At 43.4% G+C, this 23,466-nt stretch overlaps 1 protein-coding gene across 1 annotated transcript in view; it reads right to left on the bottom strand.

The window, feature by feature from the left end:
- CFAP20DC (CFAP20 domain containing) overlaps positions 1-23,466 on the bottom strand; it is a 2,639,303-nt gene that overhangs the window by 2,368,576 nt on the left and 247,261 nt on the right. The window contains exon 3 of the mRNA XM_044076355.1: positions 5,559-5,648. Within this exon, the coding sequence (XP_043932290.1) occupies positions 5,559-5,648 (90 nt within the window). The remainder of the gene's footprint in view (positions 1-5,558; positions 5,649-23,466) is intronic.

Below are 23,466 nucleotides of genomic sequence, written 5' to 3'. Positions count from 1 at the left end.
GTAAACATCAGCAAGGCACAATATTTTGCATACCAGGCATTTGCCTTAGTATACAGCCTGCTATGACTCGATTGCTTTTTATATTCCTAGTGGGACAAAAAAGAAGGTGATATTGATAGCCAGTCATATGTGGCCACTTAGTTTAGTATCATAAAAGGGTGAAAAAGTGGTTCAAAGGAAAGAAAGATAGGGGAGAAGATAATGTAGAAGGAAAACATACAAAGATAATCAAATAACCAGTGCAAGTATGGAGAGAAGTTGGGTTATATATTTTAGGAACATAGAAACAATACTACATCAATTTTACACTCTACACCAATAGTCAATTCCTCCCTGGTTAGATCCGACCACAAACTAATCACCAAGGAAATCTACATCTCAGCCACACCCCCTGCAAAAGTAACCACCATAAAAAACTTCTCCAAAGCTGACTTTGGGATCCTAAAAACAGAGGTGGCTAACTTCACGGCAGCCATGTCAATGGAAAATAGATGTATGACTGCCAAATCATACACCAGTGCACTGTAAGTACACATACATAAATGCATGGAACTAGCTATACCCAACAGAACAAGATGCTCTCCTCCACAAAAAGGAAGACAATCTGGTGGCCCCCTGCCATTAATAAACTCTACAACAGAAGGAAGAAACTGTTGCAGAAAAAGGTGAAGTCCCAAGACTGGAAAAACTCCATTATTAGCCTCAACAAACAGTTGAGATCCCTCATCAAAACCTCTAAAGCCAGCTATGAAGGCAGAACTGCAGCAGACACTAAAAACAACCACAAAGCCTTCTACAGTTATATCAAGAATCTCCATGGCAATACCCAGGTTTCCTCTGAGTTACTGCACAATGGTATCTCCTATACTGAGCCAACAGACATTGCAACAAACTGGCCGACAGATTCAGTGCCAACTTTACCCCTCTGCCCCCCAAAGGACCAATTACAATACCACAGGAATGCCAGGCACATAGCATTACTGCAGCACAGGTTAAAGCTGCATTGTTCAAGGCCAAGAATACAGCTTCCATGGGACCTGACAATATCCCTGGATGTGTTCTACATGAACTACAAAGTGAACTGGCACCACATCTGTACGCCCTGTTCAATCACAGCCTCACTTCAGGCTTTGTCCCTACTGAATGGCGCACTGCTACAGTCATCTCTATCCATTAAGGGGGAGCAACTACAGACCCTGGGAATTATTGCCCCATTAGCCTGACGAGTCTGGTATGTAAGGCTGTGGAGCTCATCATCATGGACCTAATTAACAAGGATATAGGGAATCTCCAAACTCTAGATCCCACACAATTTGGTTTTGTGAAAGGTAGATCATGTCTGCTCAAATTGGTTGACTTCTTTGAGTCAGTCACTAGAGCTGTGGATAAGGGGAAGGCAAGTCATACAGCCTACCTCGATCTGGCCAAGGCCTTTGATACCATTTCACACTCAGGAATTATTGATAAACTCACCAAACTAGGCATTAACCCCTATATCACTAGGTAGGTTGCAAATTGGCTTACAGATAGAACCCACCGTGTGAAAGTAGCTGACTCCAAGTCAGACTGCTGACTAGTCATGAATAGAGTCACACAGGGATCGGTCCTTGGTCCTCTCTTGTTTGGCACCTACTTCTTAAAGTCCAGGCCAACATGGAGGGACTCTGGCTGACCAAGTTCAAAGACAACTGCAAGCTGGGAGCCATTATTAATTACCCAAGTGATGTAGACATCCTACAGAAAGGCCTCACTGAGACCAATGACTGGTGTTGAAACCATGGCCTTAAGCTTAATGCCAAAAAATGCGTCGTCATTTCCTTTGGGAAAAACTCAGTTCCCACTAATTACCACATCGATGGGAATTCACTGAACACTGAAGGCATTATAAGAGATATGGGGACACGGGTTGACAGCAACTTCTCCTTCGGCCACCACATTGCCACTGTGGTCAGAAAATCCTTCTATGTGGCACATCTCATTACCAAGGGTTTTGCATCCAGGAAGAAAGAGGTCATCATCTCTCTCTACTCTTCCCTCATTAGGCCAATCATCAAGTACAATGCCCCTTTTGGCATGTACCTCACTAGACACATGCAACAGCTGGAAAGGCCACAAAAGTACCTCATGAAGGGGATCCTAGGCCTTAAATACATATCCTACGTGGACAGACTCAAAAACTCCAGCTATTCTCTGTCTCATACAGTCTACTAAGAGGCGATCTCTGCTTGACTTACAAAGCCATGTCTGACCCAGCTCTGTTAGAAATGCTACACCTAAAGAAATCCTAATCCCTATACACCACATGCTCCAGAGACCTCATCCTCATTACCACAATCAACAAAACATGAAGGAGGGACAGGTTCATAACCCAGAGACTGCTCATGGTCTGGAATAGACTTCCCATACATGTCTAGCAGAGCACCTCACTGGCCCTCTTCAAGAGAAATCTTGATGAGTGGATGGTAAATAGAAAGTTCATCCCAGGGATCACTCCAGTGGCTCTACTTGATAGAGGTACTGGGAATTAATGATGGGTGGCACGATGCCAGGGCACTTCTATGGGCTAAGCTTGTAAAGGCTCCAGGGCCATTCACCTAGTACACACCTATGAACCTATGAACTAGGCCAGCAAACAGCCTTCATCTAGGTTTGGAGGTCGATAATCACCTTCATTTGGGTTTGGGCTGGTATAATGGTTAAAATGTTTACCTCACAGATGCAAGGTAAAGGGCTGATTCTCACCTTTGAAGAGGTTGGGTGTTTAGTATAACATTTAAGGTGTTTACCTCATGGGCACAAAGTACAGGGTTTGACTGTCATCTTTGGGGAAATTGGCTAGGCTTAAAATGGCCCACAAAGGCAGCTAACCTAGTACTAACCTGTGAACCTATAATCATGAGGACCATTCTATGCCCAGCTTAATATACATTTAAGTAAGCACAATTGAAAAGTTTGTCTCTCCCTTTTCAAACACTTAATATTGTTCATCTTCCAAGTTGAGCAAGGTTGTACATGACAATCCTGGTATAAGTTTTTGTCTACCTATCCACTCATCAGCAGTAGCCTTAAAAGAAGTGAAAATAGTATTATGTTTGATCTGTAGTGGTAACTTATTCCATAGCTTGGTAATACATTCAGTTGTGAACTTTCTCTCCAGTGAGTCTTGTTTATTTGGTGGCACAGACTTAGGCTCTTACTACAGCTGTTTGTAGAGCAAGTAGTTTTGGAAAGAAACTGGAAGTCAAATAGTGACATGCTGACCACATCTGCCAATCGGGCTGCATCCATTAAAGGGGCCACATCTGTCTCAGCCTCCTATGTCAGAATAATTTTAAGCAGCTGAGAGTCAGTCTTCCTGAACAACAGTGATCTTGTACCCTTTTAGTTCCTACTGTGAGATCTTTGTGGTACCTCAAACCTCACTCCTGTGGCAGAAAGCATCTTGCCATCCTGTTTGCACTTCTGCATCCTTTCTTTCACCGAAGGACTGAACAGGGAAAATCCATCTAATAGTGCATTGGTGAAAGATGCTTTAAAGTGGTCCATAAAATCATAGAGGTGCAGCCAGCCGTGACATCACATAGCCATGCCTACTCCATCTGCACTTCCTGCTCCATCCACCATGCTATGCCTAAGCAACATGAAGAGATCAAAAATATTGAACATCATGCTCAGGACCATCTCCAACTGCTTCTTCAAGTCTGATGTTAAGGGTGTTTTCAGAGCTGTAAGGGCCCACTGCAGCATGTACCCTTGGAAGCAGCTCATATAAGTAGCATACTTTGGGGCCCTTAAAGCAAAAGTGCATGAAGCATTTGTCCCTTCCCTAATATATCCATTGACCTAGACTGCTTGTTAGGGGGAAGAACAGAGGCTGTATCATTAGTCATCTCTTTCTTGGTCACCACTGCCATGAAAATAGAACCAATCATGGGTGGCACCACCCAATACTCTCAGTCCTTGGAAGGTTGGAGAATCTTGTTGTGTTTTCTTGGCATTGACGCCCATGCCTGGTTCTTGCCAAGACCTTCTTTCAGCCAGCTCGCTTAACACATTTGCAGGAGGAATCACCCAAAAAGGTAGTAATACCAAGAGTGTAGGCCTTAAAGTGGACTTCCTTATCTTCGGGGGGGGGGGGGCTCTACCATATAAGCTCTAAGAATTCACTAAAGGTGGTGTCTTTGGAAGAGGACTGGGGGATTCATCTCTCACATCCAAGACAGTATCTGATGTAACAGACTTTGAAGGGAAGTCTGTGGATCCTCTCTTACACATCCTCTTTCTCGGTACATCAAGGGGATATGGTTTGACTCCACAAGGGATTTTCCCTGCTGTGGTACAGTAGCTTTGAGGTCCAACTCTGACACAAGGATGTCTGATGGGGAGAAGATGAGAAGGACTGGGAGTTGTGGGTGGAGCTGATCTTAGTGAGGTCTGTCTCTCTCTGCTCAAGGAAGAAGCAATCACCCCCTGCATCACCTAGAAAGAGATTCCATCATCTGCTGCATCTGAGGATGCTGCCTCAGTAACTAGATCCATTCCTACCTGCGGAGAAATGATCAGAACCAAAGATGGCACTGCTAAAATGGAGAGAGTGGACAGCCTCAAGGATGGGATCATTACCAAAGTCTCGTACGTTGAGGTTCCCAATACCATCAATATACCTGTATTACTTAGTAAAGCAGTGAGCAATGTGCCATATTCCACATCAAAACTTGTTGCTGCATTAACATGGTTTTACTAGAAACATGGGAACATACTTGGTGAACAATATTGTTTAACTTAAGTACACAATAACTAAAATATTGTTGGCCTGAAGTTGAACTGTTTCACTCTGGAAACACTACTTTACTCTCTTAGTTTACTTTCCCAAATATTTTGTGCTGACCTGACTTATATAAAAGATTGCTACACTGCTTATGCATGGCATCATGCTGTTGTAGAGAGAAGTATTATTTATTTTAAGTGACAAAAGGCTTACTGCTTAGAACATATCACCTACAAGCAGATGAAAGGCATGGTAAACTACATCAGGAAAGCAGGAGTAAAATACAGGCAACAACAAAATTCTTTCAATGAATGTTTACATTATTAAACATTTTGATGAACATTTGCATGAGGATGTATTTGCAGAACACAAAAGCTTCAATCACTTTCTTGCATTTCCCCTTCAATATACATTAGCATTTGTATTGCCAAATACTTATTTAACATTATGCTGTTTTTGCTGCAGATTCTAGAATATCTGGCTGGACTTACTGCCTCTCTTAAATTATTTTAAGACTTTCTGTACCAAACAACTTCCTGCCCATAAAGCACTCTACCACAGTTTTCTGTTACCTGGGTAAATCCATGTACAGTTTTATGAACCAAATCTAATTTTATTTGCTTAATTATTTTGCTCTTTGGTGCCTATAGTATGATCATTAACTAAATATGGGTTCCTGATCATATATCCAGCTGATGTATGTACTATGTTGCAAAAGTGTTTCAGTAATAATAATCCACTCCACACCTTGTTTAAGCATGAAAAATGCTCATTAACTCAAAACACTTACCTTCCGAATTGCTGATGGGCTGCCACATAACTTCCACTTTGCTACAGGATCTTTGCCTTGGGCACTAAAAATTTCCACAAAAGGACCTCCCTAAAAACGTTTACAAAAAAAATGTAAAACTGTTTTCCTTCACCCCTTATTTTCAAATCAGTTCTGTCCACTATGCAACTCAAAAATCAGACAATAAAGTAAATAAAAGAAAGCAGATGCATACTGTTAAGTACCATTTGGGTAACATTATATAAACAGTAGGCTTTTTAAGAATTTTAACCTATATTGCCACTCAAAACATGTTTTCTAGTGCAGACACAATGGTCATTTGTCCATCAGGTGAATTAAGCATTTTTTACATTGGTTATATTATGACAAGTTGAAGAAGTCCCGCATATTATGCTAGAGAACTCAGCGATGAAACCTTAATGCTCTTCACTGTATTATTCAGAGTATCAGATACACTGTATTCAGATGAATACTCACAGTCATACAGGAAAGACTGGGAAAGTCAATAACTTAAGGTATTTTGTGGTTATCAGTCTGCAAAATGTGTTACACAAACTGCCCCAAGGAAAGCTGGACTGAGTAGTTCCATAATCATGGAAAACGTCAAATATAGCACCAATTTATAAAGGGGGATGATCAACAGATGTAAATAAAATTGTAGGCATATTAGCCAAATATCTGTTATGGGAGAATGCTTTGAGAGGTGCATACTTGACTTCTTCCACCAAAGACAAAGCCTGGAGTTTTGGGGTATATATTATACAACATGGTTTTATTGGAAGAAGGTCTACGCTAACTAAACTTGCATAATTTTGTGATACTGTAACCATGGATGTAGTTATGGACTTAGCAATAAAAGTCATCTATACAGACTTAGCCAAATCATTTGATTGCTTACATCACTCAGCCATTCACTCAGTGTTAATAAAAAAAAAAAGTATAAACTAGTATATTATTCCTTGGACTACGAAACGGCTGAAATGAACACAGCAAGTCCAGATCAAATGTATACACTCACAGAAACTCTTAGCCAAGGCAGCAACAACCTCAGGGATCGGTTTTGGGGCCCATGCTACTCAGTCTTGTTCTTACAGATGCATCAAGATCAAATGTATCTTGGATAGGAAAATATGCTGATGGCTGTAAGGTAGGCTGTGTCATGGAATATAGAGAAGACTATAAAAATGGAATTATTTCTTGTGTAACATTTCAAACTAGGCAACAAAAACAGGATTACAGTTCAGCATGAACAAGGGTAAAGTTATGATCGTTGGACCAATGAAGTCAGCCCATTCATATGACTAGCAAAATACAGTGTCAGTGGTACAACAGGTACCATACGTGCCTTTACTGCAGAAGGGTGTGGGTTGCATTCACACACAAAGTAGATGAATTAGTGAAACTGCAGTGCAATATTAAGTGCAGTGCTGCATTCCAGAGTAGGTTATCCTTCAAATAAGATACTAAATCCGAGGCCTCATCTACCTGAGTTGATGGTAGCGCAGATGGCTATAAGACATTCCACGGCACCTATCAAAAAGAGCAGGGGAAGTATCCCTGATGGCCTGGTCAAATTTCTCCTAGTAGTATAAATACTACCTTGGGTCTCCTCTGAAAACTTTTAGTTATGTACTCACCATAACTTCAGATGTTTGGGATCCATCTCGCCTACATTCTGACTGATGGGTTCGGAGCCGATCCCTCGGCTCCGACTCGGCACGCTTATGCCAAAGAGCGAAGTCTCTTATTGGCTGAGCTTACTATATCCCAGGATGCACCACTACCAGTCCCCCAGATCTAGTTTGTCCGCATACATGCACACATGCACGCCCTGCTTATATAACATCGTCAGATGAAACAAGATAAAACAGTAGAACTCAAAAACCGTTCAATCTCTTCTGATCTCCAAGGCAGGGGAAGGAGGGTGGGTATTAGGAATGTAGGCGAGATGGATCCCAAACATCTGAAGTTATGGTGAGTACATAACTAAAAGATGTTATGTGATCCTATCTCGCCTACATTCTGACTGATGGGACAGCGTCCTAGCACCTGAATCCTGGGTGGCTCACTGGAAAACACTCCTGAGTACCGTGGAACCAAATGATGCTCGTCCTTTAGATGCCACATCCAATTTGTAGTGGGAAATGAAAGTGTGCGGATTGGACCAAGTAGCCGCAGCACAAATTTCCGATATAGCGAGCTTGGAATGAAAAGCTATAGAAGTAGCCATAGCTCTGGTAGAATGAGCTTTGATAGATGTTGTAAGTTGCTTATTCGAAGAAGAATAAGCCTGAGTTATGCAATCTCTGATCCATTTGGAGATAGTAGCTTTTGTGATGGTTTGACCCAATTTATTATCTGAGAAGGACACAAACAACTGGTCTGACTTACGAAGTTGCTGAGTCCTGTCTAAATAGAAGCGTAATTGCCTGTGAACATCCAATTTATGGAGAGTGTATTCCGCTTCATTGGAGAATTTTGGGAAGAAAACTGGTAGCTCTAGAGATTGTTGGAGACAGAAACTAGAACAGACCTTTGGGACAAAGGATGGATTAGGCCTAAGTGATACTCTATCCTTGTGGAAAATCAAGTACGGTGGCTTAATAGATAGGGCTTGAAGCTCTGAAACTCTTCTTGCAGAAGTAATTGCAACTAAGAAGGCAGTTTTCCAAGACAGATATTTTAACTCACATGTAGCAGCCGGTTCGAAAGGGGAAGATGTTAATGCGCGAAGCACCAAATCAAGATCCCACGGAGGCGCAGGATGAAAAATTGGGGTCTTAACAGGCCCGCACCTTTAATGAAAGTTTTGCATAGTCTGCTGCTCATCAATGGAGGATCCGTGGATTCATGGAATTTAGAGATAGCTGCTAGTTGGACTTTAATAGTAGAGACAGAAGATCCTTGATTAAACAGGGATGTTAAGAATTTCAAAACCTCTGGGATAGGAGCAGTGATAGGGTCTAAGCCCTTGAGTTGAGCCCAGATAGCAAACCTCTTCCACTTACTGAGGTACAATTTGTTAGTGGTGGGTTTGTGGGCAGAAGATAAAATGTGAACAACTTCCGGGTCTAGTGTATGACTTCTGACTAAAGTCGGAAGTGGAGGAGCCAAGCTGTCAATTTCAAAGATCGGAGGGACTGATGCTGATGTCCCGACTGATGAGTTAGCAGGTCCGGAATTAGGTCTAAAGTCCACGGATCGTCCACCGCATGCTTCTTCAGGTAAGGAAACCATACCTGACAAGGCCAGTATGGGGCAATCAGTATCATTGCGCACCCCAATTGAGAAGCTTTTTGAATGACTTTGGAGAGAAGTGGAATCGGAGGAAAGGCATAAAGTAGCCCTGTTGGCCAAGGTTGTGCTAGAGCATCCATAGCTGCTTCCCCTTGATGTGGAGTCAAGGAGAAGAACCTTTTGCACTTCGTGTTTAGTGGTGTTGCAAATAGGTCGCAGCACGGCGTCCCCCATCTCCTGAAAACCTGAGCTGCTACTGTTTGGTTTAGAGACCACTCGTGAGGAGAGAGAATTGTCCTGCTCAATTTGTCTGCCAAAATATTTGATTTTCCCGGAATGTGGGTCGCTACCAAAAAGCGGTTGGTAGCTACAGCCCATTCCCACACTCTCATGGCCTCTCTGCAAAGGGGGTAGGATCTGGTCCCTCCTTGTTTGTTCAGATACCAGACCACCAACATGTTGTCTGTGTGGATGGTGATGATGCCCTGAGGAAGGGACTTGTGTAAGGCCTGTAGGGAAAGAAGTACAGCCCTCATCTCCAACACATTGATGTGGAGAAGAGCTTCGTCTGGAAGCCAGGAGCCCTGAACTAGCCTGCCCAGACAATGCCCCCCCCACCCTATCTGGGAGGCATCTGTCGTCAGGGTAACCAGTGGAGAGGGAATAACAAAGGGGCTTCCTTGATTCAGATTGGATGTCTGAAGCCACCAGCGAAGGTCCCGTTTGCATGTTTCCGTAATCATGATGTGATGATTGAGGGGAAGATCCTGAAAGGACCATTGAGTTGACAATAGCCACTGAAGAATCCTCATGTGCAATCTTGCCAGAGGAACTAAAAGAACCATGGCAGACATTGAGCCTAAAACTTGTAGAACCATCCTGGCTGGGGCTTTGGATCTCGAGATCAGAGCTTGAACTTGGCCCTGTAAAGTTTGGATCCTTTCGGCAGGAAGAAAGACGCGCATTAATCTTGAGTCTATCTCTGCTCCTATGAACCTTATGCGTTGAGAGGGCAGCAAGACAGACTTTGACCAATTGAATGTAATCCCCAGGGTAATACCCAGGGAGATGGTGGCTTTGAGGTTGTCCATTAGTAGATGCCTGGTGGTGGCAGTCAGGAGCCAGTCGTCCAGATAGGGAAACACTTGGAATCCAAGACTTCTCAGGTGAGCCGTCACTACTGCCAAACACTTGGTGAACACCCTGGGGCTGTGGTGAGACCAAAGGGCAGAGCGCAAAATTGGTAATGACTGACTCCCAGGCTGAAGCGCAGATACCTCCTGGACGCCTGATGTATCGGTATGTGATAATAGGCGTCCTTGAGGTCTATGGAGCACATCCAAACATCCTTCTCCAACAATGGGAGAATGGATTGTAACGTGACCATTCGGAATTTGGATTTCGTGACGGATTGGTTCAGTCTGCTGAGATCCAATATTGGTCTCAGGTCCCCTGTCTTTTGGCACTAAAAGAACCTGGAGTAATTTCCTGATCCGATCTGGTCTGTGGGGACTGGTTGGATGACTCCTTTTACTAGCAGCTTTAAAGCTTCTGCGGCTGCCATTTCCCTTTGACTGGGTGGTGGGTCCGGGATTCTTTTGGACGGTGGGGGTGAGTATGTGAATGGGATGGTGTAACCTCCGGCAATGATCCGAAGCACCCATCTGTCCTGAGTGATTGACTCCCAGGCTTTTAGGTGCTTGGCAACGACACCCGACTGGCTCCGGAGCAGCACAGCCGGGCAATCCCTCATGACGTGTGGGAGGCTGAAGAGCCACGAAAGGACTCACGGTCTCCAGAATTGCGGGGCCCTCTGCCGCCTCTGGGACGGTGTCTCCTGAAAAATTTCCCGTCCTCTGCCTCTGGAAGGGGAATCTTCCTGCTGTTGGGAGAAAAACTTGCGAGATTTGGAACCACATTTTGCCCCCTCCTCTAGCCTTGGGGTAAGGCCCAAAGGGAGTGGAATAACGGGCACCTACGGCAGATAAAGTTTTTCCCTCTTGCTCACAGCGGTAAGGGTGTCTTTAACCTTGGGTCCAAACAATGAGGACCCATCAAAGGGAGCGTCGGCGAAGGAAGACTTGAAGGCCTCCATGAACTGACACAAGCGGAGCCAGGCTTGTCTCGAGAGCCACGCCTGTGCCTGCCGCTCTACCCCCTTCGCCGCATAGGAAATGAGCCTCATGGACGAGTTAGAAATTGGCGTAAGGATAGCCAACTGAGAGCTAACCGACTGGGCTAGCTGCTCAGGTAGGTTACCGAGAGGGAATCTGACAACTCCTTGACCAGATCCCTCTGAAGCCTGGTAAAATGTGCCAAATAATTCAGAGACCTTAAAGTAAAGGCCGCTGAAGTCAGGGTGCGCTTCCGTACCTGTCCATACTCCTAGACTCCTTATTAGGAGGATGGACGGACGTTGAAGCCTCTGCCACGTCCTGTTGTGTAGCAGATGCCACCACCATGGCATCTACACCCACGCCTTTAGTGCGGAACTCCTTCTCGGGGCGAGCAGACAAAAATTTATTTGGACGAGAAGGGACTGGTTCCACGGTATCTGGATGTTCCCACGCCCTTTGACAAACTAAATCCAGAAGCTCGTCAAAGGGCGGAGACACCCAGGAGGCGGAGGGCTGAGCCCCAAAGGCCTTGAGGAGCACTGACTCGTCAGCAGAGGGGTTTGGATATCCAGCCGCCTCGTAGTTTGAGGATCACTAAGATGGCTGCAAATGAGACATCATCGGAGGACGAGTTCGGGGACCCTCTGCATCATCAAGATCAGTGTCTGATGTAATAGACTCGGGGAGTCCACGTGCTTCCTCTTGCACAATCTCTTCCTTGGGGTTCCTCCGAAGACAACTCGAAGAACCCTCAGGAGGAGGGAACCCCCAATGGGGTAACCTCAGGCCCCGGGCTCCGCTGACTACGGACAGGGAACTGCCAAAGACCCAGTCTCCACGCCCAGGAAGGTGCTGGTAAAGCCGGAGAGATGGCAAGAGGACTTGGCCAAGGCACTCCTCATGGCTCTGAAAGCCGGACCCCAGAATCCTGGGAGTGTCCGGTCCCGGAGCCGTGATAGCCGACGGAAGTCCGCAGCAAGCACCGAGGGGAGGCTCGGAACCGAAAGCATAGGTCCTGAAACATCACCCCGGGTCCAGCCGAAGAAGTCCAGCGTACCAAACTCGGACCCGAGGCCGGGTTGGAGTAAGGGTCAGAGCCGACCCTAAGATCTCCACCGGCTCCAACAGCACCTGCTCACGGAGCGAAGCAGTCGGAGGAGGAATGGCAATGGGGTGGGCCAGGGTCATCGGCTCCGAAGCCAACTGGGTCGGAACCGAAACAAATTTTTGGAAGACTGGGGACTGGAACAGTCTTTGGAGCACCCTGTCTATATCAGAATCTGACATCCTCGAAGACCGAGAGGAAACAGAACGGGTTCGAGACAGCCTCTCCAACGGCCCCAAAGGGCTAGGGGACCGGCTCCGAGGTGACTCGATGAGTATCGGCGCCGAAGGAATACACACATCAGATTCCATCGGTGCCGAGGTGGACTTCGGCGCCGAGGAGGAAGTGTCTGAGCGGGTGACCCTTGTCGGCTCCGAGACCAGTGGAGCCGACGAAGGTGACCCGCCTCTCGATGCCCCAGCCATCGGCTCAGAAGCCAGAGGAGTCGATACTGGTGGCATCGAGGCAGACCGTTCGACCTCGGCTCCAAGTCCTTGGAGCCGAAGGAGAGGCCTGCCTATGTCTCTTAGCGGTCGGATCCGACGGACTGGTCGGAACCGACGCCCTTTCTTTAGCCGGGGAAGGAGAGGATGCCAAGGCTTCTTCAAAAGAAGGTTTAATTAACCCCTTAAGAATCAATTTATTTTTCCTCTCCTGGAGGACCCTTGAGGAAAAAGCGTGACATACGCTGCATGACTCCTGTAAGTGTTTTGCACCTAAACAATACACACAGAGCGAGTGATCGTTTGTGATGGACATTTTGAAACTACATTTCGTACATTTTTTAAAACCCGAAGGCCTAGGATTCTGAGACATTATGGAAAGAGAATTTCAGTAATCTGACAGGAAAAATACAATTTACTGACTTACTGATGACACCCCTTAAGTATAGGCTAACAGTTATCGCTTAAAAGCGCCAATGACAGGGAACTTTGAAAACCCTGTAAGAACAAACAGAGCTACAAAAATATTTAAAGCCTTTTGCTCTATATGTAAGTTATAGTAGGGTTGACTGACCGGGAAGGCCCTAGATGAAGGGGGCCTACCAAACTCAACCCAATCACACAACAAAAGTCTTCAACAAATCCAACCAATCACACAACAATGAGAAGAATAGCCGTTAAAACAGCTTTTTGAGGCAAAAACAGCAAAAAACTGACAGAAAAGTTAGTTAAATAACTACTCAGCTCAGCCAGCTCGAGACCACGTCTTCGCAGGTTAGCGGCAAACGAGATCTGGGGGACTGGTAGTGGTGCATCCTGGGATATAGTAAGCTCAGCCAATAAGAGACTTCGCTCTTTGGCATAAGCGTGCCGAGTCGGAGCCGAGGGATCGGCTCCGAACCCATCAGTCAGAATGTAGGCGAGATAGGATCACATAACATCATGCCATACACCTACTAAAACTAACCCAGTCGGCAAAGGATAAAAAAAATAGGAATAGTTTCATTTTTACAAGGATTTGAAAATCTACATTTCTAACAACTTTAAATCCAACACACATACAATAGTGGTTTTGTAAAACGATGAGACAACTTGAAGTATTACTGAAATGTATCAATTAAGAGATTAAGAGAAATCTGTTGACCTATATAAGATCTACATTAGACCAGCCCCTGAATATAACAGTATGTTCTGTATTTATATAAACAGTTACAGATGCAAGAATCAATACAAGAAAATTGACAAGATGCATACCATCAGAGAAACACTTCAGTTACCAACAGAGATGTACGAAATTAAAGCTTTTTATTATCTGGTACCACTATTATAGAGGTAAATTCATTTGTGCATTTAAGGAATTTCATGACTATTTCTTACGCTGCTGCTTGGATACGGATAGCTACATAAACTTAACTATATTCAGACACATGAATCTCAACTTAGTGCTGAATTTCTACATAACCCAAATAATTCCAGTAAAGTGGAATAATTTACCTTACTGCATTATGGTTTCAGGCAGCCTTTATCAATTTAAAAATTTGCTTGACAGTTGGACTGGCAAAGTACAGTTGTGTACACTTACCATAAATGTAGATGTTTGAGTGTATTCACTGTTGCAGTCATTACATTTGGGTAATCTGCTGGCAGGTTGCCCTCAGTCGGCCTGATTAACAAAGTCTTGGGTCCTGTGTCGGTTGCTGTCCCTTCTTCCATGACGTCAGGTCGTCAGGGGTATAAAACATGCAGCCAATGCCATTACATCAGTTTTTCTTGCCCCAGATGTCAGGTGCCCCCCAGATGGGGAGCAAATAAAATTAAAAACACAAAAAATATACCTCCAACAAAAAGCAAATACACCAAAAGGGCTTTTAAGCATAGTAAAAGAAAGTAGAGGTATAGCCAGAGAAAAATAGGGGGCTGGAGGGAGGGTAACCAGGACTGCAACAGTGAATACACTCGAACATCTATATTTATGGTAAGTGTACACAACTGTACTATGTTCTTCGTGTTTCACTGTTGCAGTCATTACATTTGGGTAGATTCTCAAAGCTATGGTTGGGAGGAGGAAATTATTCAGCATTAGGACCAGCTATAAGGTCCTGCAGGACAGCAGTGGCAAAGCCAGCTCTGGATTTAGAGAAAAGTGGTAAATAATAATGTTTGGTGAAAGTATGAACTGAGCTCCAGGTAGCAGCTTCTAGAATGTCCCTGGTAGGAACACCTCTGAGAAAGACTGTTGAAGTAGATGCAGCCCTGGTGGAATGGGATCTGATCCCCTGGGGAATAGTTTTTCCATGGTGCTTACAGCAGAAACGAATACAATGGCTTATCCATTTTGAAATGGTTTGCTTTGAAATAGCCTTTCCCTCTGCCCCTGCAGCAAATGCTACCAACAGTTGTCCAGATTTTCTTTGAGATTTAGTCCTGTTTAAGTAAAATCTAAGTTGTCTGTGTACATCCAATGAATGCAGAATCCGCTCCCCCTTGTTCTGTGGATTGAGAAAGAAAGTTGGCAAATGAATGGTCTGATTAAGAGCCACACTGGATACCACCTTAGGCATGAAGGATGGGTTGGTCCAGAGAGATACCCTGTCTGCATGAAAAATGATGAAAGGCTCCACTGCCATAAGGGCTTGTAATTCGGAAATCCTTCTAGCTGAAGTGACTGCTAAAAGGAAAGCTGTTTTCCAGGAGAGAAATTTTAAATCTGCAGTAGCAGCTGGCTCGAAAGGAGGGAGAGTGAGTTTCTCCAATACAAAATTAAGGTCCCAGGCAGGGTTAGAGCTTTCCTGGGTGGTCTTATGTTTTTGGCCCCTCTGAGATACTGCTTTAGCAGAGGATGAGAGAAGAGGGGAGGTTCTGTGTTGTACTGTGCTGAAATGGCTGAGGCATGGATTTTTATGAAAGAAAAGGACAGGCCCCTGTGAAGCATCTCAGTTAAGTATTGAAAAATCTGAGGAATGTTGGGCATTGCTGTGCTTATCCCTTGAGACTGATTCCAGGCACAGAATCTTTTCCATTTGTCAGCATAAGATTTTCTAGCACTAGGTCTTCTCGCCTCCAAAATGACATCCATCACAGGTTTGCTGAGGGATGCTAAGGGTGAATTTAGGTGATTAGCCATGCTGCAAGATTCAAAGTTTGGATCTGAGTGTGCAGAGTTTGGTTGTTCTGCTTAGACAGTAAGTAAGGTGTCTGAGGCAGGTGCCAAAGTGGAAGGTGTGACACAATGTGTAGGAGTGGGCACCAGTGTTGGCAAGGCCAGTCTGGAGCAATCAAAATAATTTTTGGTTTGTCCTGTTTGACTTTTAGTAGAACTTTGGAGAGCAAAGGTAGAGGGGGAAAGGCATAGACTGACAGGATTTTCCAGCTGAAGGACAGAGCATCCAATTTCCAGGCTTTTTTTGTGATGAGTTCTTGTGCAGAATTTGTCCAACTGATAGTTCTGGGGTGAGGCAAAAAGATCTATGTCTGGGCTCCCCCATTTGCATGTCAACATGTTGAAAATCCCTGGTTCCAGTTTCCATTTGTGTGGGTCCATGAGATTTCTGCTTAGTTTGTATGCCACGGTATTCAGTTTTCCTGGCAGGAATTGAGCTTGTAGTTGTACTTGATAGCTAAAGGTCATGTTCCACAATGCTACGGCTAGTCTGCAGAGGGGGTAGGAGTGTGTACCCCCCTGCTTGTTTCTGTACCACATAACCGTGGTGCTGTCTGTCTTTATCAGTAATTGTCCTGGATGAAGGTAGTCCTTGAAGGCTGTCAGTGCATTCTGTACAGCTAGCATTTCATTTTGATTTATGTGAAAGTGCATTTGATTTGGGCTCCATTTTCCCTGAATGCACTTCCCTGCCAGATGAGCACCCCATGCATAGGCTGATGCGTCTGTAGTTAGAGTTTGGGCGACAAGGGGTGGTGTGAATGGCAGTCCCTTGTTCTGGTGGCAGGCCTCTGCCCACCATAGGAACTCTAGGCGCAGGCAAGGTATGATAGGAATCATTGTTTCCAGGCTGTGACAATGCTGACTCCATAGACTTTTTAAAATACCACTGAAGTTTCCTCATATGCAGTCTTGCATATGGAATTAGAAGAATGCAGGAGGCCATGAACCCCAAGGCTTGCAGTATTTGCCTTGCAGAAAGCAGGGCTTTTGTGGCCACCTGTTTGAAGTAAGTCACCAAATGAATTTGCTTCTCTGACATAAGGAAAGCGATCTGGGCAGTTGTATTCAAGCTTGCACCCAGGAATGTAATTTTTTGAGAGGGTGCCAGTTGTGATTTCTTTTTGTTTATAGTGTACCCTAGACAAGTTAGAACCCTTTTTACAAACGCCAGATGTTTTAGAAGCATGTCCTTGTTTTCTGCCCGAATTAGACAATCGTCCAGGTATGGATATATTTGAATATTTCTTTGCCTGCAAAATGCAGTTACTGGAGCTAGGCACTTTGTAAACACCCTGGGTGTAGTACATAAGCCAAAGGGCAGTGCACAGCACTGGTAATGCAAGTAGCCTGCTTTGAAGTGGAGGTATCTTCTGCAAGATTCCCTGATTGGGATATGCAGGTAAGCCTCTTTTAAATCTAGAGTTGCCATCCAGGCATCTTTGCCTAGCATAGGAAGTAACTGGTGAAGAGTCAGCATCTTGAATTTTGGGATGTCCAGAAAGGTGTTTAGAATAGATAAGTCCAGAATTGGACTCCATGATTTGTCTTTTCTGGGTACCAGGAAAAGTCTTGAATAGAAACCTTGTCCCTTTTCCCCTTCTGGTACTAGTTGAATAGCCCCAATGCTCATGAGGGAAAGTACTTGTTTCTGGGGCTCAGCCCACTGATTTGGAGGCAGGTCTGGCCATCCGTTTGGAGTTGGCAACGTGTGGAAATGAAATCTGTATCCCTGGGATACTATATTTAAAACCCATTTGTCCTGGGTTATAAGTTGCCAGTTTTTTGCATGAAGAGCCAGTTTTCCCCCCAAAGGGGCGGCTAAAAGGTAAGTGCTGGATAAGTGTAGAGGGAAGTCATTGAGACTGCTTACCATAGGGACGTGTCTTGTTGTTTCCAGATTTGGAAGAAGAGGCACCCCATTGCTTTGTTCTCAAAGTCCCTTGGGACTGAAACCTGGTGCCTTTGGAATGTCTGGGTTTGACTGGAGTGGCTCTCGAAGGAACTGGAAAGGACCAGTTCTTAGTAGGCCAGTGCCTACTAAATCTTAGAGGTTGCACTTGTAAGAAATCTTTCACAGTTTGCATAGATTTAGCTTTATCTTCCATCTTTTTTAGAACTTCTTCAGCCTTATTACCAAAGAGACGGTCCTGTTGTAAAGGAGCATCCAAAAATTTTGCTTTAACATGATCAGGCAGAGTTTGCTCTTTGAGCCAAGCACGCCTTCTTAGCACAGACCCAGTTACAGCAACCCTGTAAGAGGCCTCCAAAGAATCAAAACCACATTGCAAACTATGTTTTCCAACTTGTTCAGCTGAATGCAATAGATCCTGTAAATTTTTCCACACAGTCAGAAATCAACATAATTTTCTGTTTAAGCAGTCCCATGATATGCTGCTGATATTTTAACATATGAAATTGACAGTTTAAAGCCCTGATTGCCAAGGTTGCAGAAGTATAGACCTTCTTACCCCATCTATCCAGTGCCCTGGAATCTCTATCAGAAGAGGTAGGATTTTTATCAGTAGAAGCCTTAATGCCCTTGGGGCCCTGAGAAATGGTTTCAGGATCCGCAACAAGATTTTTGAAAAGGAATTTGTGGGAGTCAGGAACCTTGTAGTATCTGTCTGGCTTACAAGGAGCCGGAGGCAGAGAATCAGGAGCCATACTAGATTCTGAAAATACATCATCAACAATGTCTAGAACAGGAGGTATAGCCAAAGGCCTATGCTGAAGAAGAAGAAAATCTCTAAGTCTCTAAAGTTTCCCCAAAAGAAAAATCTTCAGGGGGAGAAGCAGAAGGAATGGAATCCTCTGCATCAGAGTCCTCATAAGTAGGTATCGACAATTCCTGTTCATTAGAAGAGTCAGCAGAAATAGAATCCTGTTCAGAAGATTCATAGTCAATATCTTGCCTAGGCCTCTTAGGAGGGGGGGGGGGGTTGGCTACCCCTAATCAGAGTAATTAAATCTTCAGCCATTTTGATAATTTGTTTTTAAGGCATAGGGGCCTGCACATGTGGCCTAGGCGTCGTTTTTTTTAGACGTAGGTCGAGATTTTGGCCTTAGTTTTAAAGATGGCGTCAGTTTAATATACAAATCTGTAGGCCTGAAAACACCCTCAGAAGCCAGTGCCTGCACAGCGGCTCCTGACCCATCCAAGGTGGAGACATCCGCAGGTTCCATAATTTAAGCATCTCACAGCATACCGGACTCCGAATGGGTCTTAGTAGAGGACAGCGAATCAAAAGTAGCGGATATCAGGGGTTGCAAAAGTGCCTCACTGAGTACCGGCGAAATGGCAACTGGCTTAGGAGAAGCGTTGTCAGCAGTTTTGGACCTCAACGGCCTGTCTCTGTCTTTTTATTTGGCTTTTTTAGGTATTCCAGTAGTTGGATTGCTAACCGACAACATTTCTGGATAATTAAAGCGTGAGCCAAAATATTTAGAAGCAAAAATGTACCGACGTTTGATAGTGCGTTGATTAAATAAAGCAAAGAACTGACAGCAAGGTGCGTCACTGTCAGGGCCTTGGCAAGGAATACAGTACAAATGGAAATCCTTATGACGTATTTGCTTACCACAAGCAATTATTAACTTTTACTGACATCGGTAAGGAGCAAGAAAAAGTTACCCCAACAGGGTACTTAGCTTTTTAGTTGAAGACTTTGCATCTAAAACTCGAAAACAAAAATTTCAGGAGTCAGCCGACCGGCACTTGCGAACTGCTTCTGCTTCGGGCACCGCGCGGCAAGAAAGACTGATGTAATGGTGTTGGCTGTATGTTTTATACCCCTGACAACCTGACGTCATGGAAGAAGGGACAGCAACTGACGTAGGACCCAAGACTTTGTTAATCAGGCTGACTAAGGGCAACCTGCCAGCAGATTACCCAAATGTAATGACTGCAACAGTGAAACAAGAAGAACATCTGGGTCTTTAACATATACTTAAAGGAGTCAGTGTTGTTAAATGGTCTTCAGGCTTGAACACTTTTACTGAACTTATGGACTTATATAAAAGCTGAAAAATATTCAAACAATTCAAGACTACAAGACAGTGGTTTGGTTCACAAGGGTAAATACAATTTTCAACTAGCTGAGCACAGACAAATCAATTTTATCTCCACACGGGAACAAAAAAGAAAGAAAAAAAAACAGTGCCAGGCCAGCACTAAATGTTGGATTGAACAGGAGCTAAATGGTTTAAAATGTATTGTTAATAAAATGTGATAGTACAGTACGGGCTAGGACTTAAAACAGCAATTCTTTAACATATTAAAAATGCTGCTTTAAACAAGGCCCGCAGGTGGCAGGTAATATATTTTTATCTATCTTGATACAGTTTTTTATATTTTGTCTGTATGTGGTATTAACTTTGTTATTCAGCAAAGCTAAGCCCTGAACCAGGGCTGTCTAGCCTTTTTGACAAGGGAACCACATACCAAATTTGACAGGGCTTGGGGAGCATGTTACTATTATACAAAGTTTATCTTCTTTTTATGCCTACCTTATAGTCAAAGTACTATATTATGTCATAGTCATGCAGAAAGAGGGACTACTGAGATCTGAATCAGTGCTGTGAAATGTGTGCAAAGATCTACATTATCCACGTAATCATGCACAGCACCTGAGGTTGCTAAATGATTTCAGTACAAATCTTTTGGCACAGTATTCTTGCCATAAATGTACAAATCCACTTAATAGGATTTTGTATCTAGGAAAAAAATATATTTTAGACGTAATTAAAACTTCCCAGAAAGGATATCCAGCAAAGCCAAAAACTAAGCATGTATAAGAAACCTATGAAAATTAGCATTAGGTACAGTACAAACTACCATCAGATTCTTTGATCTCTTGTACATCAGACTTGTTAGTGAGGAGAGTTGCCATTGTCTTTTTACTGCAAAAATGCTGCATATCTGTACTAGCAGCTGAGCTGGTGATGTCAGATGTGTTTCTCTGATTACAGATCTTGATTCAATTTTCAGCTTTTTTCATTTACAAAGAGAACTTCTCACAACTGGCTTTGCTGTCAAATAGTATTTGTTTTTTTTAAATAATTGTTGTTGGTTTTATATTCAAACCTATGGCATAAAAGACAAGCAAAAAGATACTCAAATAAGTAGTGAAAACAGAATCCAACATTACAGTTACAGTCACAGTTCATATATGTCCTACCAATGTATTTAACACAGAAAGATGATTCTGATACCATTTTTTCCTTCAGCGCTGGCATTTCTTTTCCCAAGCTGCTCATACAACTGCTTTATTGAGACCAATAAGCTCTTCCACCTGCCTAAACATAAGCTCCAGCCGCTCCAACTTCTTAAATTCATATATCACTTCCTATTTTCTTCTTCTTTATTCACTTAATGTCCCTTTCATTTCCTTTCTTTTTTCACTTTCACTCATCCTGCCATAGAAATTAGTCATATGCAGTTCTCTCTAAATCACCTTTCTTTGCTGTAATCCATATCAGAAAGGAAGAATTCCAGTGGGTTGCTTTCTCGCTTCTAGTACATTTTCTCTCACCCTGAAACCACTTTATTTCACAATCCTCTTCTCTCTACAAATACTCCACATATACAGGTAATTTGCCTGTCTCTCCACTCTTCCAGCTCTCCCTACTCACATTTCTGTTGTCATTTTTTTTAAATTTTAATGAAATAACACTGGTGTATAAAGTCACTAGATTACTTACCATCAATCCTTAGACATTTGTAAACCACCCAAGCTTGATCCTCAATTAAATCTGCTTCCAAACTTGACTCTCTCTAATCCATTTTTCTAACCCTACTGCCTTACAACCATCAGTCTCTTGTTGGCCAGTTGCTTCAATCATTTACCCTGTACTGAGGGTGACAACAGACCTAGATGGCCCATCATTTAAGCAACCATGAGCAGATTTCAAATTTTTAACCCTAACCCTCATGATACATATTAAGTAAACATGCTCCAAGGTTTGGTGTGCAGTGAGTGTCAGTGAGGGCATGCCACTCACTTTTGCAAGTGATGTACCTCTCAGGACTACCCTACCCTCAGTGGATATTGCTCTCATGTGGTGTTTAGTCTCCAGTGAGGACTAACTCAGGGACTTGTGCTCCATTCTCTCTCCCCAAAGACAGTTAAGCCGGAAATGCTGCATCATATCTCCCTTCTCCCTGCTAGGAACTTGGTCATTAATGAACTAACCCAACTATTTTGCAGTCTTTCATACAACTTATTTTCACTCTAGTCTGCAATATTTCTGCATATTACCTATACTCTCCTCTTTTTTTAACATAAGAAGTGCATTAAATTTAAAAGTATTTTATGTCAGATTTAGCTCCATTTCCATAGCAACATGATTGTAAAAATTCAGATTGTGCTTTATGACTGATCATTTCTTGACTTCTTCTTTCGGCTTTTACCCGGTTAGGGGTCGCCACAGTGGATCACCTGTCTGCTCATGATTGGCAGTTGAGTTTTACGGTGTCGAGTTGCCAGCCCGGCGCCCAACCTTCCACAGAAGGCACACACATGCACACACTCACACTTAGGGCCAGTTTAGTGTCCAATCCACCTACAGCATGTCTTTGGGATGTGAGAGGAAATCGGAGCACCCGGAGGAAACCCACGCGACCACAGGGAGGATATGCAGACTCCACACAGAAGGTACCCCAGCCGAGAATAGAACCGGAGAACCTCTTTATGTGATGTGCAACACTAACCGCTGCACCACTGCGGCCACCCATACTGTTCATTTCTTGACTCTGTGTCAATAATATGGGATCAGGAGCACTAAAGAGATCAGTCCCATAAGGGGATCTAAAGATCTTCATCTTATTACAGAATTTTTGGAAGCTTTTGCATTCCACATTAAGCATGATTATCATTGTATAGTATGTACTTTAGCTCATGTCTGAGCAGGCCTTGTCCCTAATGTTGAAGAATGAATGTTTTCTTCATTGACCAAATGTTTTTGCAGTGCTTCCACATCTGAATAAATGTAACATGTTCACACGGTTTGTTGACTAGCTGATTCCTTCCCTGCAGATGGACATTTAAATGTTGTAACAATTTAGTGACATTAATAAAATATGTTAGGTTATCATCTGAGAAAGGCATTTTGCCTTTATTGTTCATGAAGGATTTTATTTTCTCATGCAATAACACCGATCTGGTTTCTGTGCCTACCCTTTCAGCCACAGATTTTGACTGCAGTAAATCATATCATCATACGCCATTCCTAATTTTTCAAGAAAGGTTTTGAAATGCCTTTAAGTTAGATTACTCAGTCTTATGAAATTGCCAATTTATTTATTTATTTACATTTGTTTACTGGGAAATTCCGACTGGACACAAGTCCTTTTTCAGCGGATGCCCGGGGAGAAAAACTCCACATCATGTACATGATAGAGATACAAAGTTGCAGCAATAGTAAACAACATTACAGGTTGTTAGCTTTAATACAATAACAAGATATTGATTATCAACAGTATATACAGAAAATGTTGCAAGTTAAGATAGTTTCTTGTCATTTATAATATTAGCAACAAAGTTGTCAGACAAGATGTTAAAGTATGTAAAGACAACTAGCTATTTCTGACTGTGGTTAGTAGTGGCGGTAGTATAGTTGGGTTAAGAGTCTAGGTTGGGGGGATAAGGGTGGGGGTGTTAGTCTGAATTAGAACAAGGTCAAAGCCAGTGCAAATTTAAGTGGAATTTGAGTGCAGTCTTGAAAAGGCTGCAGGAAGGTAGAGTAGTTAGAGGGTGGAAGATTGTTCCAAAGTATAGATATGGTACATGAAAATATGGCTTCTCCTGCTGAGTTTTTGGGTTTGATAACAGTGAGTTGATTTTTG

Source organism: Protopterus annectens, chromosome 7.part0 (genome assembly GCF_019279795.1).
Source record: "Protopterus annectens isolate FY-2018-M chromosome 7.part0, PAN1.0, whole genome shotgun sequence".
In the NCBI taxonomy this organism is placed as follows: domain Eukaryota; kingdom Metazoa; phylum Chordata; order Ceratodontiformes; family Protopteridae; genus Protopterus; species Protopterus annectens.
The sequence above is the reverse complement of the archived record's forward strand: the minus strand, read 5'-3'. Positions and strand labels throughout refer to the sequence as shown.